The 22395-nt window shown below is 39.0% G+C and overlaps 1 protein-coding gene across 1 annotated transcript in view; it reads left to right on the plus strand.

Moving 5' to 3' along the window:
- The window catches only part of CACNB4 (calcium voltage-gated channel auxiliary subunit beta 4), a 72087-nt gene that overhangs the window by 23518 nt on the left and 26174 nt on the right, over window positions 1-22395 (plus strand). Inside the window, 4 exon segments of the mRNA XM_032235397.1 lie at window positions 9948-10067; window positions 14518-14640; window positions 17969-18099; window positions 21523-21612. Coding sequence (XP_032091288.1) covers window positions 9948-10067; window positions 14518-14640; window positions 17969-18099; window positions 21523-21612 — 464 coding nt within the window.

Here is a 22395-nt window from a genome sequence, read left to right on the forward strand (position 1 = left end):
ACAACTTACAACAATCCTAAATGTTTGAGGAGAACAAGTGTAACTGAATAAGGGAGACAGATACTTGGATTCCATCTCAACTGAATACTTCTTGGAAACATGAATGTTGTTATGAACTCACTGAGGGAAAAGCAATAATACAAGATAATATTGTAGTATATTCTGCCAGGGATTAAAAAGGAACTTTGTTTGTAGACTCACTTCTTGTTTAATTAGCATAGCTCTTCAGTTGAATTTGATTAATTAGTTTCATTGTGCATGTAATCAACATTTTCACATAGAAAGGTGTTTTACATTTAGTTTCAAAATCTTTATAGAATTTTAAACGAACCATAGCAAAGAGTCTTGTAATTAAATTCAAAATCTTATTTCAAATCCATCTGGCCCCTTAGTACATTTTTAAGTTTTCAAAATCAACATTGTAATCAGTCCTTTGCTATTTATTCCAACATTGGAATTTTTAAAAGTTCTTCAACTTGTATAAATCTTATTTTGGCAGCGATAGGCGGAAACTCACCTGGTGTAATTCAACTTGTCAGTTTGTAGATGCTTAATATCCAAAAGCCATTGACAAGAAACTTAATATCCAAAAGTCATTGACAAGAAATTTTCAGAAGTGTTTAAGGAAGAAAATATTGCAAACCCAGTGTCTTTCTGAAGTCTTTGACTTGGGCAAAGACGTCTTTCCCTTAGTTTTCAAAGCTCTAAACCCTGCTGAAGATCCCTGTCTTACAGTTTTCTCATGGGGAGCCATGTATGGAGGGCTTGTGAGAAGGTTCCGGAGGGCTAAAACCGGACCTATGAGCAAACTGGAAGTCCGTTCCCAAACTTCCTCTTTGCCTGTAGGGCCGGTTTTTCGCGCTCCGGGGGCTTAAGGAAGTCTCCCGAGGACAAAAAATTGCCTCAAAATGGCCTGTGGCACATGTGCCATAAGTTCACCATCAGGGGGTTAGCCTCTTGATGGTTCTGAGTGTTGTTTACTGTTTGGCTGAAAAGAGCCAGTTATTGCAAGATGCACTGCACTTTCAGCAGACTCTGAAAGTAACCTAAAGTAACTTAAAAACAGGCTCTGGAGATTTTTAGGACCTTCATTTATATGTGAATATGGAAATTGGCCTGGTTTTAATTGAATAGAGTTTTACGTTTAGTTGAGAATTTTAGTCCTAATGCATTTGGAGGATTCACCAAAAATGAGAGAAGGAACAGTGTGGGATATATACTTCAGGGATGTCTGTATAATTATGTGGCCTGGCTTTCAAATACTTTCAAATCACATCAATTATTTTCTTTTGGAGGTCCATAATCTGAAACCCATTATATCTTTTTTTTTTAAAGTTCCCAGTTTTTTCTTGCCATGCTCTCAAATTTTTAAGATTTCCCCCCATTCCTCCTCCATTGTTCACTAACAATACATTTTGTTGGAATGATGAGTTAAAATTTATGTTATGCTCTCAGTGGTTATTCCTTTTCTTCTTGCAGAGAACAGTCCTTCCCTCCCTCCCCCTTCTTATTCTGCTCTGCCAGCTATGTGCAGTTTTCTTGTAGATCTCTACAAGAAGTACAGGAAACAAAAATTGTAAAGGGCATTTGAGGACTTCTGTTCTATCAAAACAAATAGTTTATTTTTTCTTTGTTTCTAAGTGGCAGATTTCTTTTGGGAAACCAGCTAATTAATTTATAAATGTTAGTATTCACAGCCCATTACCATACTTCTATGAAATTAGTTTTCTATGAGCTACAAATGTACATTTCAGAATGTTTAGTAAATAATATGGGCAAAAGAGATTTGACGCTGCTTGGTGGGCTTATGGTTTGTCATGAATTTAATTTGTTGCTTCTTCATTGCCTGTTAATGTGACCATTTTTTTTTTACTTTGAGGAAGTATTAATAAATTTCGGTATTCAATTTATAAGGGGAGATTATTCTATGCATGTGGTTCAGAGGTGGGTTGCTCCTGGTTCAGCCCGGATCAGGTGAATTGGTAGTGGCGGTGGCTGGAGGCTCCACCCATCTGCCCTGACGCTTCTGTGCATGCACAGAAGCGTCATGAGCATGAGCGCGCAGATGAGTGAACCGATAGTAAAAAAAATGGAAACCCATCACTGATATGGTTACTCAAAACTTCCCATACTTGTAATATATAAATGGCACAAGCCAGTTGTATGATGGACTTTACACATTTAGCCATATGTACAATAATTTAAAATGTGTAGTAAACCAGGAAAAATGCATAGGTCATTAAGAGATGGTGTGGGGAAGATAAGGAAAAGAAATAGAGTTTACTCTCTTGATAGACCTGGAATGGAGCGATTAAGCAGTAGAGAGTATCCCCGCTCCCCCCCGAAATAGCTCTGCTTCTGAAGTAATCATTTCCAAATAGTGAACCATGGCACTAATATTAATTTGATCATTATTTGTAGTATTTGTCCAAAATACACAAAATATAAGTCTTTGACTGAACTGGATCTGGTTGACAATTTAGTAATTAATTAATTACTAAATTAATTAATACTAATTAATTAATACCAATTGTTGGATTGCAATGGTTTTATAGTATAATACTTTGTATGCTGTTGTGCATTGTATGTTTGCAATATTATCATTGTCTCCTTTTATCATTCATTGATATTATAGTGTGGTTAGCTCTATATAAGCCTTTCTATCAATGAGGTAGGACAGGGCAAGGGAATTGCCAACAAAACCATTTAGCACAGATCGTTTTATATGCTGATTTATCAGAGTTACTATTTTAGTAGTTCTTTTATGTACTTTGTTGAGATAAAATTCAGATGACTGAAACAACAAGGGTGAAGGAATAACTACTCTGAAGTAGTGTTGGCCCAGAAGAGAGAATCTTTATCGGAAAGGACTGTAATCTGGTTTATATACTTTCAACTATGTGAGGACAAAAATGTTGAGAGAGTAAAGAAAGTGTATGTATGTGTGAGTACACACATGTGCACAGAACAGCAGTCTAATTAGACTGTCCAGTGAAACTCTCTGGTTTAGATAAAAGGGTTGCAGAAACTGGCTTGGCCTGTAACTGGTTCAAACAGCAACACTGAATATGCTGCTTTGGGTTTTGTACTGACTTCTTAAAGGTAGTAAAGGTAAAGCTTCCCCTCGCACATATGTGCTAGTTGTTCTCAACTCTAGGGGGCAGTGCTCATCTCCATTCCAAAGCTGAAGAGCCAGCACTGTCCGAAGACATCTCCGTGGTCATGTGGCTGACATGACTAAATGCCGAAGGCACAAGGAACGCTGTTACATTCCCACCAAAGCTGGCCCCTATTTTTCTACTTGCATTTTTACATGCTTTCGAAGAGCTAGGTTGTCAGAAGCTGGGGCAAGTAACAGGAGCTCACTCCGATATGCAGCGCTGGGATTTGAACCGCTGAATTGCCGACCTTTCTGATCGACTAGCTCAGCATCTTAGTCACTGAACCACCGCATCTCTTTTTTGATTTCTTAGAGTGATGTAATTGCTATGGATCCTGAAGTCAGGTCCTGCATGCTTCCAGACCTGATGAACTAATTTTTTCCCCAATTATAAATACTTGGGAAGGAGTGGTAGTTCACGTACTCCCAGTCTGGCTGATAACTCTGAAGTGACAAGAAACAGTTACCACTTCTGAGTGTGTCTCAGCACAGCTGAATATCCTTGCCCTTCTAGAAGACTAGGAGACCAGTTGGTGTCTTTGAAGTCTTTATCAGCCTAAGGCTTGTTTGAGGTGAGAAGCTTGTATCTCTTCCTATGTGTGCCTGATGACTGGTAGGGAAAGGACTGGTTGCAGAACCTAAGTAGTAGAGATACTTAGCTAGGTTGTCATTATACTGATTTTCTGTATGAGTGTAGATCTGGGACAAGGCAATCTTTTTGCATGTGAGGATGATGTAACCAGACCAAGCATATCCAGTCTGTCAAATGTCTTAACATTCTTAATTCAATTGTGATTTTTTTCAGATATACAATATGATTCAGCCAAGTTTTGATAACGTGATTTAGCAACCTCTATGCGGAATTCAGAAAAGGGGCTAAAGCAGGCATGGGTAACTATGGCCTCTTTGCAACCTGTGGACTTCAATTCTCAGAATTCCTCAGCCCACATGGAGTTGATTCACAGGTTGCAAAGGGGGCATAGTTGCTTCCCCCACCCCGGGCTAAAGACTGTACATAACCCAAAACTTGCTCAACTGCAACATAGGTGATAAGCCTGGTTTTATGCTTTGAATTCCTCTACATAGCTTTTATCTTTAAACAGCAACATGAAATATAATCTTGTGCAATTCAGTGAGAAAGACATATGCAGCATCTGAATGTTTTGAAGCCATGGAGCTGGACAAATACAATAATTCAAAATATACAGCAGAAATGTCAGTTTTGAGAGGAACATCTATTTTATCTGTTAGTTTAAAAAATTAGATATAAGTATGTGCACTGTGGCTGAAAAAGAAAACAAATGTACTGATCACACATCCAGTAGTAGTATATGGGCATATCCTTGATATTTTTTAGTGAATGCACTCTCCTAAAGGGAGAGAGAGTACAGGTAGGCTGTGATCAGTGCAAGTTTGAATATACGTTTGATTTAGTGCAATTTGTAAATTGATAGCTTGTGTTTAATGTGGTCCAAAATTCAGTTAATGAGAGGCTAACCCATGTTCAGTTGCTGTTGGGATTTTAGATGCTGTTAATCTTCATGGTTCAAAATGGGGGGGGGGGGGAAGAATACATTGTTAGAGGGAAACAACACAAGTTTTGTTTTTAAAAAGTCTTATTACATTATAGCAAACATTGGATGTAACTGAATGACATGAGTATGGTCATAGCAATGCTAGAAAGGATAAGATGTTGGAATGCCTGAATCTGAAGTAAATTTCATTTTTATTATATTATATTTTGTTTTGTTTTTCTATAGCTACTCTGTGACTTTGTTAACCATAAATTTAAATTGGTATATTCTTTCTATCCCTTACTATAATATTTCATTAATATACATGTGCTTATGTTTAATTTTTTTCATTGTCTGTTTCTGTCAAGCTGGTACCAATTATCACATTTTCCATAGAAATATCTCTTAGAATAGGGCAAATTCAAATAATGCAACCATTTCATCATATTCACTGACTACACTAATTGAGACCTACTTGTAATTACAAATGACCTGCTGTTAAAAATGAATTTGTTGCTTTTAGATCGATAATTTATTAATTTTAGGGGATTAAAAAGATTAGTGTATTATATCAGTCACAATTTAGTAGAGTGTTCTATATACTTTCTTTAGGATGCTACCAATATTCAAACTCCACATTTGATGAATTAAAATACTGATAAAACGTCAAGGAAAAACACATTTATGGTACTGGGTTGAAATAACTCAGGCAAGATTTTAAAGACATCATAAATTTTTCTTGCATAAAGAATCTGATCAGGATAAAACTTGAGATCCTTGGACTTGATAAATGCCACATAGGGTGCTGCTGATCATTCCTAAAAAAAAAAAAGTGAAAATACCTTTAGTAGCATTGTGGTGCCTATGAAAATAGAAACACAGAATGAAACAATGTTGCTTCATAGATTGTTTTTTATCAAAGAAAAAGCTGAATCACAGGCAATCTCATTTGACTCCATAACTGGACTGGAAGCTCTAGTCCAGCGATGGCGAATCTTTTTTGGCTCGCGTGCCATAAGTGAGGGGAGCGCAGGAGGGGTCATGTGTGGACATGCCGCACCCATAATGCAATGTGCAACAACCCCCCAGTGTGCATGTGCACACTACAAGTGCAACCCTCATTTTTTTGCATGCATTTTCGCCCTCCCCAGGCTCCAGAGGCTTTATGGGAGCCTGGGGAGGGCGAAAACAGCCTCCCCCTCCCCCCTGGAAGCCCTCCGGAGGCTTCAGGGACCTTCAGGAGGCTTCCCTGAAGCCTTTGGCGCAGTCAAAACGACCCTCCGAGCAAACCGGAAGTCCGTTCCTGAATTCTGGTTTGCCCGTAGGGCTGGTTTTTTTGCGCTCCGGAGGCTTCAGGGAAGCTCATGAAGCCTCCAGAGGGCCTCCTATAAAGCCTCTGGCACCTGGGGAGGGCAAAACTGGCTTTAAAAAAGGGTGAACTCAGCTGGCCAGCTTGCACATGTGTGCTGGCCAGCTGAAAGGACAGCGCCTCGCATGCCCTGACAAATGGCTCAGCGTGCCACTTGTGGCACGTGTGCCATAGGTTCGCCATCACTGCTCTAGTCTATAACTTTGCTTTATTGCCTCTTTTGCATTAAGAATGACAATCTCTCTCTCCCTCTCTCCCTTTCCCTCTCCCCCCTCCCTCGGAGTAATTGTCTGGAGGTTATGGATCTTCCTATATGTACTTGATACATTGTTGTGTACATAATAATAGCTAGGAACCAAGCCAATATTCTCCCACTATATATCATAAGTATTTATAAAGCCATTTTATTTAATATGTCCAAGTTGTAATTTTTCTTTTGGCTGCTAGTGAGAATAGGTGGTAAAGTAGTTGGGCCTTTACATTTTCCAAATGCTTTACGGACATTAATTAATCAGCTGCTATCTTTGGAACCAATTTGGACAAAATTTTCAATTTGAGAGTTTCTGCTAGACATAAATTTCTGAAGCCCAAGTCAAAACACTGTTCTAGTAGTGCATAGTGATATCTTATGTTAAGATTACTACTGTTTGATAAGCTGCAACTCAGATGTTGAAGATGCTGAAATTTCTCTTTCAAACTTTTAGATTTAATCAACATCAATTTGTTCCTTCTACGTATTATGCCTTGCAATATACAAACAAGATTTTTTGTGTTACAAGGCAATATCATCTTTATTGTATCTATAAATGGCATTTGTTCCAATAAACCCTTAAATTAGTGAGGAAAGTTAGAAAATATGACTGAATTGCAAGTTCAAAGAAAAGTCTCATGTTCAGTCCTCAAAAATTTGAAACTTAAAAGAGCCAGAATCAATCAATGTAGATGAGACTGAATTAGAGATTCCCATTTTGCCACACAACAACAACAACAACAACTGAGCTAGTCCCAATGAATGGGGTTTATTTGTTTTAAAAATGTATGAGCTCCTCAGCAGCACTCATGGTGATACTCCATGAGAGAATAAATCAATACAAATAAAAGAATAGATAAATCAGCATCAGCTAAAATAGCAGATAAATGTCACAGAAACAGAGAAGGCACCATACCATTAAATATGCAGCAGAAGTAAAACCAATAAAAAAAACCTTTGCCTAATATGATAATGATAACAAAGGAAGTGCATTTTGATGTTTTGAAGCAGTCAGGGTGATTGAACTCTCTCCCCACTCTGCATTCTTAAGCAGACTTGAGAATGTTTGATAAGTTAATTTATTGCAGAGAAATTAGGAAGCCATACTAGAAGAAGCTAACAGCACCCTGGAATCTTGTTCTCTAGTTAGTCAGTCTCCAGGCTTAAATCCAGGTCTCTTCTCCCATCTTTTCAAGTCACAGAGCCATTATATCTGCTTGATCCTGGTCTTGAAGATTCTAGCATCTGTCTCATGCATGTAAAATAGGTTCAGTGTGAGAGTCAGAGATTCTTCAATCCTCAGTAATTTCAACTCTAAAACCAGGGATTGTCTCATGGGCCTGATACAAAAGTCTCCAGTGATTCAAAAGTTCATTAAATGTATCATGGTTTGCCATCATATAAATATACCATTTTTTTTTAAAAAAAAGCAAAACGGAGCTGCTTCTTCAGCATGTCATTTTAGCCACTTATCTATCCAAGGGGTTTTCATTACCAACACAAATTTAATATGAATAACAGCATAACATATTGAGCTGAAATAAAATATTGAGCTGAATCATCTTGAAACTTCACAAAGAAATAAAAAGTTGCTGGTCTTCAATTTGGCACAAGTCCCCTTCTCATAAGAGCATTCAGTTCCCTGAAAATTTAGATCAAAATTTTATGGAAGGGAAATTTAAAGCATGATTTCGCCACAGTGAAAATAAGCAAGTATCGTTTGGTATTTTCCAATTTATCATTAAAGAGAAAGCATGTGGTTTTGAGTCAAGAGTTAAATTAAAACCTCACCTTTCTCATAGATGGATGAGGTCCAGGGGTGGGTTGCTGCTGGTGTTACTGCCAGTTCGCAACCCGCACACAACATGCACAGTTCAATGTAAATTGTTCTGCGTGCATGCGCAGAACTATTTACAGTGAACTGCGCAAGCGCAGTCACTAAAATCCAAAATGGCGGGGGCCAAGAAGCAGTGAGGAAACTGGTTTGGGGGGCGTGACAGGCCTGGTGGTTCTGCGACCCAGGCCTGAATTCCACTACCGGTTCCGCTGAACCGGGTCGAACCGGCAGCAACCCACCTCTGACGGGATCATAGAAAAGCACGTAGATGAACCAAGCAAAGATATGAAGACCATTAGGGTGACAGACAAGGGAGCATCCAGGATGGAGAACCCTGTGGAGGATGCAGAACCTTCACATCAGCCCCAAATAGCAGAGCTCCCTTGGCAGATTGCAAGAACACATCCTTGTTCCTGCCACTCACTTAGGGATGGTGTTCTACCTTTCTTCGCATCAGGAAGTCATGCTTTTCTCCTGGCCAGGTTTGCTAAGAGGCATTGCCACCACTGCCGCCTCCTTCCCATGCCCTCCTTTCTAAAGAGGCCATCCTAAGTGAAGGCTGTAGGGTGCAGGGGGGAAAGTCAGCCTGTCCTTAATTACTGTGTTGTTTCCCCTGACTGATGCAGGTGGAAGAAATCTACACACCAGGGGTGGGTTTCCGGCTGCTGCTACTGCCAATTTGCTCAGGGATGCGCTGTGTGCATGCTTGATGCACGCTATGCACGTATGCGCAGTACTAAAAATGTACTAAAAAAACAAGATGGCAGCACCTATGCCGAGAGAACCATTTTGGGGGCATGGCAGGCTGAGTTACTACCTACTTGGCTGAACCGGGCTGAACCAGTAGAAACCCACCTCTGCTACACACGCTTGTTAGCAATAGAGGGGGCTTGGAAAAAGGGGAAAATATCAGAGGAAAAAGAATGTTTCTTAAGGGTGCATGGGCCACATTAAAGCCCCACAGGCCCAGGAGGCCCATTCCTTGGTTATAAAAAGGCAAGTTCATATGTTGTCACAATATGTATTCTAGTACTGATTGTCTTACTGTGTGATATTTGTTGATGTAATGTGGAATAACATGAAGTCATTGGGAGGCCCAGTTTGAAACCGCAATTCTAAACTTATTCACTGATAAAATCAATATTTGCATAAGGTCAGGATGCTTGTCAAAAATGTGTACACCATCGTACAGTTTATCAAGGGGAGTGGATTTTATTGAGTTGTGCTACATTTTGATTGAATCCTGTGATCTTTCCATGGAGAATAATCTCTATTGCCATCTATTGAACAACTTCTGAACCTTACTCAGCCCCTAGGTTAAACAAGAGGATCTGTTCCAGGAACTGTTGCTTAAGCTGATTTTTCACATATGTCAGATTGCTTGCCAAGTACGGGCATGAAAATAGTAGCTGCTATTTTTGTGTCTCTTTGCATAAAGTTGGAAGAGCATAAATCATGACTTACAGTATCTGAGCTCTGCCTGCGATAAGTTGCCGCGCCGTGTCCATTACTTTATAGAATACATTGAAAGTTTTTAGAATACATTTAGAATGACATTTGAACAAAAATAGCCCCTGTTTTTTTAAAAAAGTATTTTCTGTGCTTGAGCTTATCTCAGAAGAAAAAAAAGAGAGAGAAGGAAATGACTGTTAATGTGCTATTCGGTCAGAAAGAAGAAAAAGGCCAACTTCATAAATAAAATATAACTTTGAAAGGCAGTTAAAATAAATGCCTGACCTTGGATAATTTTTCCTCCATTTTTGGCTTCTTTATGCATTCTATCCATCATTTTGTTAATAATCTTCCTCTCTTTTCAGGGATCAGCAGATTCATACACAAGCAGACCATCAGATTCTGATGTATCTCTGGAAGAGGACAGGGAAGCCATCCGCCAAGAGAGAGAACAGCAAGCAGCTATTCAGCTTGAAAGAGCAAAGGTATCCCCTCCCTCTCGTTTGTTCCTCTTCTCTCCTTCCTTTTATTTATTTACTCCCCCATCCCATTTTTAGATTTCAAAAGAGAGAGAAAAATTATGCCATGGGGAAATCCAGCCACAGCTTCAGTAATTTTCTGGAATGGGTGGGTGGGTTATTTTTCAGCATAATTACCTTTTAAATGAGTGATTTTTGTGATGCTGTCTATCTCTCCTTCATCTGTTCATATTTGTGAACAGGCATTATAATTAAAAGGCCCCCTGGAACTCACACTATCTTCTATCTGCCCTGTAAGATAGATCAGGCCAAGAAATCGATGACATTTACGTATGTCTAAAACTACTGGTTTTGGAACAGTTATAGTAACAGTCTTGCAAATCTGAATGTGCTTCTTCCTCTCTCCCTTTATCTTCATGTCAAGTAGAGAGGGCTTGTCTGAAGTGCTTTCTCAAATTAGTTTCTTGGAATAGACTCAAGACAGGCTCCTCTGACTATTGCCTTGGTAGGGCTGTTCCTCCTATTCTTCAAGCCATTCCCTCCGCCTCAGATCTTCTGTTACATCACACCTTACCCTAAAGTCATCTAACTTAATCTAGCTGCTGAAGTTGAGTGGAGAGGTGTTTTGTTTATTAAAACAAGCATTCCTCAGATATTTCATATTTAAAAGTAAGAATTTTCATGTTCCCCATGAAAATTCTTAAGAATTGCCCAGCCTATCTAAAGATCTCTCTAAAGATTAATTTAGTCACCAGAAGACTTCTTGCCCGAGCTCTCTAACATTTCTGCAGCACTCGTTGCCCTCTTTACAGAATGTTCTTGGTATTGTTGTTAGATGTTCTCTGTTCATACATATATACAGACTCTCATGTGTAGGTGGTTACATTTACGAGCCAAGATATATATTTTTTTACTGACATGAGGTAAGCGGAGAGCAGATTGATGCAATGATGCTTCACTAATCTGGGAAATAGCTATATATAACTCACAAAGGCACTTTCATTAGTTCAGCTCAGAGGATGGGCATTATTATTAAGCTTGAATGTTTATATATATGTTTGCAAGAATTGAGAAAGCTAAAAACAGTATTAAGCTGGAAAATGTTTAAAAGTATGTAGGCACACACAAGAGCATAGGAAAGCATTGGAGTTGGGCTGCTAAGAAAAAAAAGGACTATTTTCAGTGGAAAGTGGAAATGTTTAGGGAATTGGATAGAATTAGATATTGTGAGTGAGTTCCTGTAAGTGACTACTGACGGGAAAGCGTTGCTAATCTATAAACTGATGGGAAGGAGGACATTAAAAGCAGATTATCTCCTTTGAGTCAAGTTCAATTCCTGATGCCTTATAAAGACACATTCTGGGCAAAGGTATAATTAAAGATTACCACAGTCTTCTTCCAGAATGTGTGTATGTGTGTGTGTGTGTGTGTGTGTATGTGTATCAGTGGAGGGTTCTGGATCCTGGTGCAACCGGTACGGTGCAACGGGGCCGGGCAGCCGCCACATGCATGCGTGCAGCGCTCCACAACACTCCAACTGCTCAGTGGAGCGTCACACAGGCACTGTACGCTCCATGTGCATGCGCGGAAGCCCCAATCGGCTCAAATACCCGGGCGGGCGGGTTGGCGGGCTGGCGGGTGGGCCCTCCGGAGTACCGTACTGGAACGGTACGGTGTGTCATCTTCAGCAAGCAGACATACTTGCAAATAAAATACTGGATTAGCAGCTGTCTATCAGTCTGAAGGAACATTATAGCGTGAATTTGGAAATAAAGATAATGCTGACCAATATATCCACAGACATTTTGGAGGGCTGATTAGCTTTGAAAATTGGAAACTGGCTTGAACTAGATTGAAAAACCAGTTTCAAAAAAGCCCTTTTCAGCCAGGTTCAAGCCAATTTTCAATTTTCAAATCTAATCAGCTCTCCAAAATGTCTGTGGATATATTGCTAACACATCTTGTCATTGCGTTCGGGGAACTCCGTTTTGAAAAGTACAGCCAGAGGCAGGCAGCAAGGAAGGCATGAAAAGAAAAACACGTGTCTCAGCTGAAAGATAGTTGGAGCCCTCCAGACAAAGATGACAGTGTTTATCCTGAGCTGTGAAATTTTATGGCAATGTGGAACTATTTATTCATTTGTTTTAATCTATTTATATGGCTGCTCATCTTGCATAGCAGCTCTTGATGGATCTCATAAAAGACAAGCTGTTATAGAGTAAGGAGGGTAATTTGCTGAATTTGGAGCTGCAGTGAACTTCTTGACTGGTAAGGAGGATATTCATGTTTCCCCATTGGGCACATTTTCCACACTGGATTCTATAACACAGCATCTCTTCAGATGGACAGATGCTGTAATAGATTGGCATTTGTCAGATATTAAAATCCACCTATAGAGGGTTTTTTCCCCAGACTAATTAACAGAGAAATGCAGATGACTCTCTTTAATTTAAACAGCAGATGAATTAAATGAACCAGAACAGGCATAAGCTTTTATTCCTAGCAATTACTAGTAATTCTGATTGGATAGCATTTTTCAGGAAAAAAAATGCGAATTTGGAACTAAACTGTTGAAGAGTAATTAAAGAAAGCAGAGAAGGTATCAAAAGGCATGTCATCAGAGACCCAGAATTACTGAGATATGTAAGGGAAACCAAGTCACTAAGAGCTGTGGTATGACAGTGATTAGAGTGCAGTATTGCAGCTACTTCTGCTGATCACTGGCTGCCAGCAGTTTGGCAGTTTGAATCTCACCAGGCTCAGCCTGGTTAATTCAGCCTTCTTTCCTTCTGAAGTGGGTAAAATGAGGACCCAGATTGTTGGGGGCAATATGCTGACTCTGTAAAACGCTTAGAGAGGGCTGTAAAAGCACTGTGAAGCGGTATGTAAATCTAAGTACTACTGCTATTGTTACTAATAAGCAAATGAAAAGTTACCTAACTGTAATTTTGCAATTTGCATATCATTTTTCCTGTAATAGGATCCCATTAAATTAATTCAAGGTAGAGGTCTTTACACATTGTGCAAGGGAAAAAACAAAGTTGCAAAGTCATCATCCCCCCCCTCCCCAATTCAGATGTTTAATATCTGTGTTTTTTCCCTGAGGAGGATCACAGATATCAGGTATGTTTTGCCAAGAAATTTCATACCTGGCATCTATAGGAACTGCTTTTGCTTCATCTATATATTTTTGTTATTTTTAAACACACTTTCAAAAGATAGCATCAACTAGAACTATCTTAGTAACAATAGAAAAAGAAACTGGTTTTTTTTTGAGTGATTTAATAGTTTATATGGTGATGAAATGTAACGAGTTTAGCAATCACTGAAGATTTGCTGGATTCAGAAATTATTGTAGTTTAAGATGATGATGAAATGTAACTAATTCTGCTGCTACAATTAGTGATTCTCCACGATCTTTTTCCATGGTTCAGTTCCCCAATTTCCTCCTGCTGACTGCTTAAATAGGGCACTTTCCAACACACCTAATTTCAGGCAGAAAAAAAAGAAGCAGCAGGCGAAATGGACTGATTGTAAATAAAATACTTTGTTATTTGGACCCTGCATAAATTCCCTAAACCAGAGGTGGATTCCTACTGGTTTGGCCGAACCAGTAGTGGTATGACAGCTTCGGTCGTAGAACCAACAGTGACCCAGGCTGGCCATGCCCCTGAACCTGTTCCCTGGTCGCTGCCACTGCTGCCGCCATTTTTTTTTAGTTCTGCACATGCGTAGAACAATCTCCATTGAATTGCGCTTGTGCATTCAGCACACATCCAGCGCGGGCATCCAGCATGCATGAACGAACCGGCTGAAACCCACCCCTGCCCTAAATCAGACACCTTGATTGCAAATAAACAACATAACTCTGAAAGTATGTCTGGTTTCACATGTCGTGTTATCTAGAATGCAGTGTTTGCTTTTAGCTAATGTGATATGTGAAGTGTGTCGTTCTAGCTTGAGCATCAGTTTTTTTTTTAAAAAAAAATCCCAGCTTATTTTGTGGAATTCAGCCAGGTAGGGTTTTAGAAATGAGAAAATAATGAATGTAAACGTGTATTTGAGACCTATCTAATTGTCACGTAGTGTTTAATGATCATCTGAATGATCGTTGTGCATAATAATACACATTTGTCCTAAGAAAAGAATATAATACTGAAGAAACCAAACCTTCAGAGAACTGTTCTGTAGTTATAAAAATGGTCATGTCCTACTGCCATTCTCGGGCTGAATTTTAAGGCATGAACAAAGGTTGACTGGCCATTTCTCTTTCCGGCTCCTATGCAGTATGTTTCGTGAGACGGTGATAATGAGCTGTTGATTTTTTTTATTTGTTCAGTTCTTTTATTCAGTATTAAGGTCATTTTAGTATTCATTTTATTTTAACCAATTCCTATCTCCCTGCCCCTCCCCGTTCCCTTATTTTTTATAATTAGAAACTGTATTTCTTTCCTAGTCCAAGCCTGTAGCATTTGCTGTAAAGACTAATGTCAGCTACTGCGGAGCGCTAGACGAGGATGTCCCAGTACCAAGCACTGCCATTTCTTTTGATGCCAAGGATTTCCTACACATTAAAGAGGTAAATCATTTAAACAAATACTCTTCTCTCTTCCCCCTACCCCCTCCCCCCCCGTCCCCCTGGAACAAGGTTTGGCTCTGCAGGGTAGAAAACGAAGTGGAAAAACAGCCAGTTTTTACACAGCATGGCACTCGTTTAGAAAAGACTAGCCCAATCTTGTTGTTCTCCAGGAGTGTCCACTTTCCAACTTTCCTAATTTTTCAGTCCCATGGCCTTTTTAGACATGCATGCCTGAAATTATGGGAGTTGAAACCAATCTATCTCAGTAGCTTTGCTTGGAAAAGGCTGGATGAAAGACTGCTTTATTAGGAGCCGCTGATCTTGAGTGACATTTCAAACAGCTTAAAGCAGGGGTCTCCCACCTTGGCAACTTTAGGACTTGTGCTAGCGCATGCTGGCTAAGGAATTCTGGGAGTTGAAGTCCATAAGTCTTAAAGTTGCCAAGGTGGGAGACCCCTGCTTAGAGGTTGTATATTTCAGAACATGACGTTTGAAGCCAGAGAAGCCTCAGTGAGGCCAATTGGGGTTTGACCTCATCCATTATTCCTTGAACAACAAACAACAACAACAACAAAACATAGGCTCTTGCACTACTGGATTTCCTTAGTGAATATTTAGGAGTCCTTAGGGCTCCTAAATGGTTTTATTTGTGCCTTGCTTATAAAAATCCTACCTTTGCATTTCATATTTGTAGAAGACATAAAGGTAGTGTATAAATAAGGCTTCAACCCCATCTCTCTTTTAATAGTCAACTAATACCAGAACATATATTTTGTAAGTGGTTTGGTTATTTTAGTTATATATCTTCCATTCCTTACTAGGTAGAAATGATTCCATCTCATGCCAAGCTTTTCCTCATTATTTCATGCGAGACTAATTTTAATAATTACAAACTGCAACATTACAAAATTAATTATTATTGGGAGTACCATTAAGTTGAAATGGTAGTTATGGTAAACAGAATGTACAGAGTCTTTGCCTTAGATGCCAATGTTCAGGTCCAATCCAAAATGAAATCTGGGTATGTTTTATTTTGTTCAGTGAGAAATCTGAATGAAAAAACTCTCAGGGCAAAATCTATTTCCAAAGTGGAGCTATGCAAATTAGTTTTCTGAAATAAAAATATATTTTCAATAATTTTTTTATTGAACTAACTTTTAAATGAGGATCAAGAGGATTAGGTTATGATTACAACTTTATGATAATTTCTAATTGTTATGGACAAAGAGCATTTATTGCAAATAACCAGAGGAATCCTGCAATTGGGATGAGAGGTAAATAAGGTACACACTTAAGAGAGCCTCTACCCTTTTATCTCCCCCCATCCTCCATGCTGGTTCTTGGCAGTATTTAACTGGGCTCTTATAGCGGAAACACAGTGCCTTATGGTACATATAATTGTTTTTTTAATAAGACATAAATTATACTCACCTTGGTGTTTGACACTGAGCTTGGAAATTATGTATTAGAACAATGTGCAACTATATCACACACTCAGAACCCCCTCCCGTCCCCTGAACAAGATGATGGAAAAACAATTTGATAAGTTTCTGCTCTGTCAATTAGCAGTTACTGGAGGCTGTATGCATGTGTGTATTTTGGATCATAAGTCCTTAGAAATCAGACACCCTTAATTGTGATAGTTCAGACATCAAGCAAAGTCACTTTGTAGCAAGCTAAATGTCAGCAAGAATGGATAACTGCATATTTAAGATGTCTCATTCATCATCCATTAGATAATATATTATGTACTTTTAAACAGACTATGTGGCAACATTTATTGCAATGCATAAACCTCTCATGCTCAGTTACCAATAGAAAGAAGATAGATCTCTTCTTTGTATACTGCCATGTGCCTCTATATTTATTTTTATGGGTTTTTTTTGGTTATGTATACTGGCCAGAGATCATTGGAGTTGGGTGGCTGATATACTTGAAGAAATGACGGAATGAATACATGCTTTGAAAAACATAAAGGAAAGTGCTTTTAATGAAATAAACATTGGTATTCATTAACATCCATTAAATCAACTTTGTAAATAGAGCAGACTTTTTAACAAAACAGTCAATAGAAATCTGGTAGTTCCCCTGATACATCCTCCTAAACTCTCACAATTAATAAATGTATGAAGTGTTCTAATATAACAGCTCTTGAACTTGCGTCTGTGGTGAACCTCACAGGTCTCGCTTTGCCTTTTGCTTTTCTCCTTCTTAGCTACCTCATCATTGTCTTGAGCTGCTCAATAGAGGCACAAAAGCCTGTGCTTTATATATTCATTGGGATACACATTCTTCAGTATGAATTCACTTACTACCAGTGGGAGAAATGGGAAAGGAGGATACAAAATGTAGCACTGAGATATTGGCAAATGGAGAGAAAAGAACTCTAGAGGAAAACCACTAAAGTAGGGTCATAATTTGGTTCTGCCATAAATGCATGCTTGCATATTTTGATCAAGTAAAGATTTGTAGAAAAATTCTGTTGTCCGTAGCATAACATCAACGTAAATACAGCTCAGAGATTGGCAGCCTTGAGGTGAATGTGTCATTTTTGAGGGTGCTCTGCCACTTTCACCAAATGCCTGCCCCTAGGACTACCTCCCTATTCATGAAATCCCATGGTGAGTATGACCAGTCATAAAACCACCCATATATTTCCCCCCATCAGATGGCTATAACTATCCAAAGCTTTTGTTTTCTAGGAAAGCTTGCAAGGTTTTACGTGGGAGCCATATACATTCTTGTAAATAAAGATTTGAAGTTGGCGCTTCCATTTTCCAGAACGCCGTCTTCCCATTTAGTTATTTTTTCTAAATAAAAGAGTGTTTTTAAAAAGTCATTGGAGCAGGGGAATTTGGCTAACTTCATTTGAGATATCCAAGGCAACGCTGTCCACTTCTCAGGAGACATTCTATGGAGAGCACCAGTGTGAAAGTATGTTAGTTAAGGAGACTCACCTGAGCTTTGAATTGAACCAAGAGGAGATTCTTTCTTTAAAGTGATGGGGCTAGAACCAAAATAAATCTGAGATATTTTAAATTATATTTGGAAAGTCCACGGTAACATAATTATATAAACTTAAATGCCTATTAACATAGTTAATTTATTACTCCCTATATTATTTAATCATTTCTCACATCTTCAAATTAAAGGTTACAGTTCAGTAACAAAGCTACAGCTTTGATTTAAAATATTGTAGAGGTTATACAGGAATCAATTATGGTGCGAAGGGATGTAATAATGTGAAGAGAGAACAGGACAAGGCATGCTAAGTTAGGTGGAAAGAAGGGCAAAGGAAAGACAGAGACAAATATTTCCTTTGTTACAGAAATATAACAATGACTGGTGGATAGGAAGATTGGTTAAAGAAGGCTGTGAGATTGGCTTCATCCCAAGCCCTTTAAGGTTGGAGAATATTCGGATCCAGCAAGAACAGAAGAGAGGACGTTTTCACGGAGGGTAAGAGAATATACTGGCTTCATCAAAACTGTCTTTTTTAATATTAACTGAATCCAGCTTTTCAGTGATTTGCCCAATACTTGTAATCTCTCAAAATGTGACATTTGTTTTCTGACAGATGAGAAACTATTCAACATTGGGACTACAAAATTGGGATTTTGTAAAGGATTAGATCACTGTTCCTGAATTTGTGCCACCAGAATGGACTTGACTGATCTCAAAATTTCTGGCCAATATGGTGAATAATGTCTTAGATGGGAATTCAGTGACATCTGGAACACACCAGCTTTAGTAGTCTAGTTTTGATAGTTTTGATTGTGCATGCAATCGCTCTGGCCTTTTTGGTATTCTATTTACATGCCTACTTATTCATCCTTAGATTCATGTTTCTAATTCTTTCATTAAGATTAAAGCTTAGAAACATCCTAGAAATGAATAAAGTTCAGGTATTGTCATCAGTCCATGATTGATAAAAGATTTCAGTAGCCATATGCCTAGATTATGGAGAGCTATCATCTATTGAAGCATTGCCAGAAGAATCATGCTTATTTCAAAGCATCCTGAATTTGATGTGCTGCCAGACCAAACTAGCTTAAAGATTTTTTTTAAAAAAGAAGAAAAACCTTAAGAGCACAAGTGCTTTGAAATTGGGGCATCAGTAGTAATCATCAGAAGAGTAATTGGCAATGAGCCAAAAGGTTGACTTCAATTCTGTTTAATCTGCACTTGAAATGTGTATTTGTTTTATCAGCCTCTACGTTTTCTATTTGGCAGTTCATAACACCTACTCCCCTACCACTGGTAGTAGATGCTTTTAGATTTGTTACAACCAATAGTTTTGCTTCCAGACTCTATCCTTTAAAAATAAATAAATTATGGCGCTAGAGTATATATCATCCTAATTTTGAAAATAGTTATTCTGAGTGAATGGGGATGTAACTACTCTTCTAATATTTTTATTCATGCTATTGGTTTAAAATAAAGTTACAAATTTAAATCCAAATCAGAAATTTACAGAAAATCCTTAGTTGCATTCATTTGTTTAAGTATAACATATTTTTGGAGTATAAAATGCACCTTTTTTTCCTCAAAAAAAGAGGCTGAAAAATCTGGGTGTGTCTGTATACATCAAATACAGCATTTTTTTTGCCTCCTGAAGCCCCTCCCCTTCACAAAAATGGCTGTATATACCCTTACAGAGGCTTTCAGAGAGCTCCTGGGGGCTGGAGAGGGCAGAAATGAGCAAAAAATGGGCCATCCCCCCCCCCCAGCCTCCAGCAGCACTCTATAACCCTCCATAAGGCTATGCTGCAATTTTTTTGACACAAAATTTTTTGTGAAAAATGGACTGTTTTTGCTCATTTTTGCCCCCACCCCCGAGCACTCTGCAAACCCCCTCCCCAGGCTATTCATGCCTTTTATTTGAAAAAAACCTGCACCGTTTTTGCGAAAAACGGGCTGGTTTTGGGAGGTTGCAGAGTGCAAAAAGTTTTTTTCCCCCCTTTCAGAAAGCTCTTTAGTTAGAGTGATTGATGAGAATTACATTGATCAAGTGCTTTACCACCAGAAATAAGACTTATGTGCTGCAGGTTGATTTCCTTCTCCAGCACATGGATAAATACATGGAAACATCTCCCTACCTACCTAACTACCTATTCTCTCTCTCCCTACCTACCTACTGTATTTCTCTCTCTCTCTCTCTCTCTCTCTTTCTACCTACTCTCTCTCTCTCCCTATCTACCTACCTACTCTCTCTCTCTCCCTCTACCTACCTACCTACTCTCTCCCTACTTACCTACTGTATTTCTCTCTCTATCTATCCCTCTAACTACCTACCTACCTACCTACCTACCTACTCTCTCTCTCTTTCTACCTACTGTATTTATCTCTCTCTCTATCCCTCTAATCTACGTACCTATCTACTCTCTCTCTCCCTACCTACCTACTGTATTTCTTCTTTCTTCTTTCTTTCTTTCTTCTTCTTTCTTTTCTTCTTTCTTTCTTTCTTTCTTCCTCTCTCCCTCTATCTATCTATCTATCTATCTATCTATCTATCTATCCCTCTATCTACCTACCTACCTACCTACCTACCTACCTACCTACTCTCTCTCTCCCTATCTACCTACTGTATTTCTCTCTCTCTCTCTCTCTCTCTCTCCCTCTATCTATCTACCTACCTACCTACTCTGTCCTCTCTCTCTCAATACCTACCTACTGTATTTCCCTCTCTCTCTATCCCTCTATCTACCTACCTATTTTTTTTAAAAAATTGCCTCTTCAAAACCAATTCGGCGCACTTTCTCTTTCCCACTTTCTTCCATTCCGGAGCTGTCCCAACTTCAGCAGCTTTCATTAGCTGCGTTTATGTTGCTGCGGAAAAAAGGGCTCCTTTTGAGGGTCCAAATGGACCGTCCAGCAGCAGAAATTCAACTGTGATCTTGGAACATCAAGATTGCACGCGCGATGTCAGCTCTCCTTCCCAGATTCTTTGGGACTCTTGATTGTCAGAAGCTGGTTGTGAAGCATGCAAATACGATCATGGTGACCATGGGACACTGCAATGACCATAATTCCCACTACTTGCAAAGGCATCTGAATCTGAGTCATCAGAGCAAATGAAACGAAGTACTTCCGCCAACAAAATCAAGGGTTTTAAAAAAAATAAATACTGTATTTTTGGTGTATAAGATGCATCTTTCCCCCCTCCAAAAGAGGGTGAAAATCTGGGTGTGTCTTATACACTGAATACAGCATTTTTGACCTCCTGAAATCTCACTCCCTTTTGCAAAAATGGATGGGCAGAGGTTTTGGGAGGCTTGTAGAGTGCTCCTGGGGTCCTTTTTTGCACATTAACCCCTCTCACCCAGCCCCGGAGCACTCTTACAAGCCTCCCAAAGCCTATTCATGCCCTGTTTTTGCAAAAAGACAGGCCCGTTTTTGCAAAAAATGGACCATTTTTGCCTGTTTTTGCCTCCCAGCCCCCAGGAGCACTTTCCAGGTCTCTCCAAATCTCTGCATGCCCTGTTTTCAAAAAAATGGGGCATGCAGAGGGTTTGGGAGGTATGCAAAGTGCAAAAATTTTTTTAAAAAATTTACCTCTTCAAAATCTTGGTGCGCTTTATATTCTGGTTCGTTTTATAATCCGAAAAATACGGTAGCTCTTCTAAGTGTAACCCTCAGAGGCCTCTTTGAACCATAAGGGCAGTTGTCTTAGTGCATAATCTCAAATCTCACAACCTTTCACTTAGTCAGTTCCAAGTAATTGCCCATACTGATTTTTACCCAGCTCTACCTGAAATTAAGAATGGAAGGAAACACTGTTGGCCTCTGTACCCTTCAGGCACATGTAAAATAATACCAAAATCCTGTTGTGCAACATTCTCGCAGTGATCCAAATATTTAATGGGGTTCTTTATAATATAGGAAGTCAAGTGGGAATTCATCTTCAAGCCTCGGAGAAATGGTGTCTGGTACGTTTCGAGCTACACCCACTACCACTGGTAAGCTTTCAAAGTTTTCAGAGGAAATAAATCCCAAATAATTTTGATTAGGGAGGTCCTATGTATAGTTCTAATGCGAATTTGCATTGTGCTGATGAGAGTCATGTGGGCCTCTTAGATGGACAAAAAACCACATTTGTGTGGATTTGGCTCTCAAAATAATTGTACAATATCTGTGAAGGATTTTCAAATAGATCCTACTGTTTGTGTACTTAAGAATAAAACTTGTCCCTCCCCATTAATATCATTTTATATCAAAATGTTCTGATTCTGTAAATCTCAGCTATGATGTCTGCACGCATGTGACGCTGCTCCCGTCTTTGTATGTTACTCAACATATTATCCTTTTTAGTAGTGTGCCTTAGGTGGAACACAAGGCGGTAATTTGAAATATGTCTAATGTATTCTTATTCTGGGAAAGAGCAAGAGAAGGGGACTTGAGGTAGCATGGAGCATTTGATTTGTGTGGGTGCCACCAATTGCACATGTCTTTCAGACGCGTCAATTACTCATTATCTCTGAGATTTCATCTCGGGGATAATGGTCCCTGATAAGCACCTGTTGTCAAAGTCTTTCAAGAGCTGAATTACTGAGGGGAGAGGAACTATTTGGGCCTAAATGAAGAGTGAACAAATGGCTTATACACCCCTTGATTTCTCTCTTGAATGGTTTCCCAGAGCTCCCTGACTTTACATCACTGAAATATGGCATATTGAGGAATCGTAGTCGATAATTTGGTAGGAAATAAAATAAAATAGGTATGCTAAGCCTTGAAGAATTCTAGTCGCATCCATTC

The sequence above is a fragment of the Thamnophis elegans genome, chromosome 1 (genome assembly GCF_009769535.1).
Source record: "Thamnophis elegans isolate rThaEle1 chromosome 1, rThaEle1.pri, whole genome shotgun sequence".
NCBI lineage: Eukaryota > Metazoa > Chordata > Lepidosauria > Squamata > Colubridae > Thamnophis > Thamnophis elegans.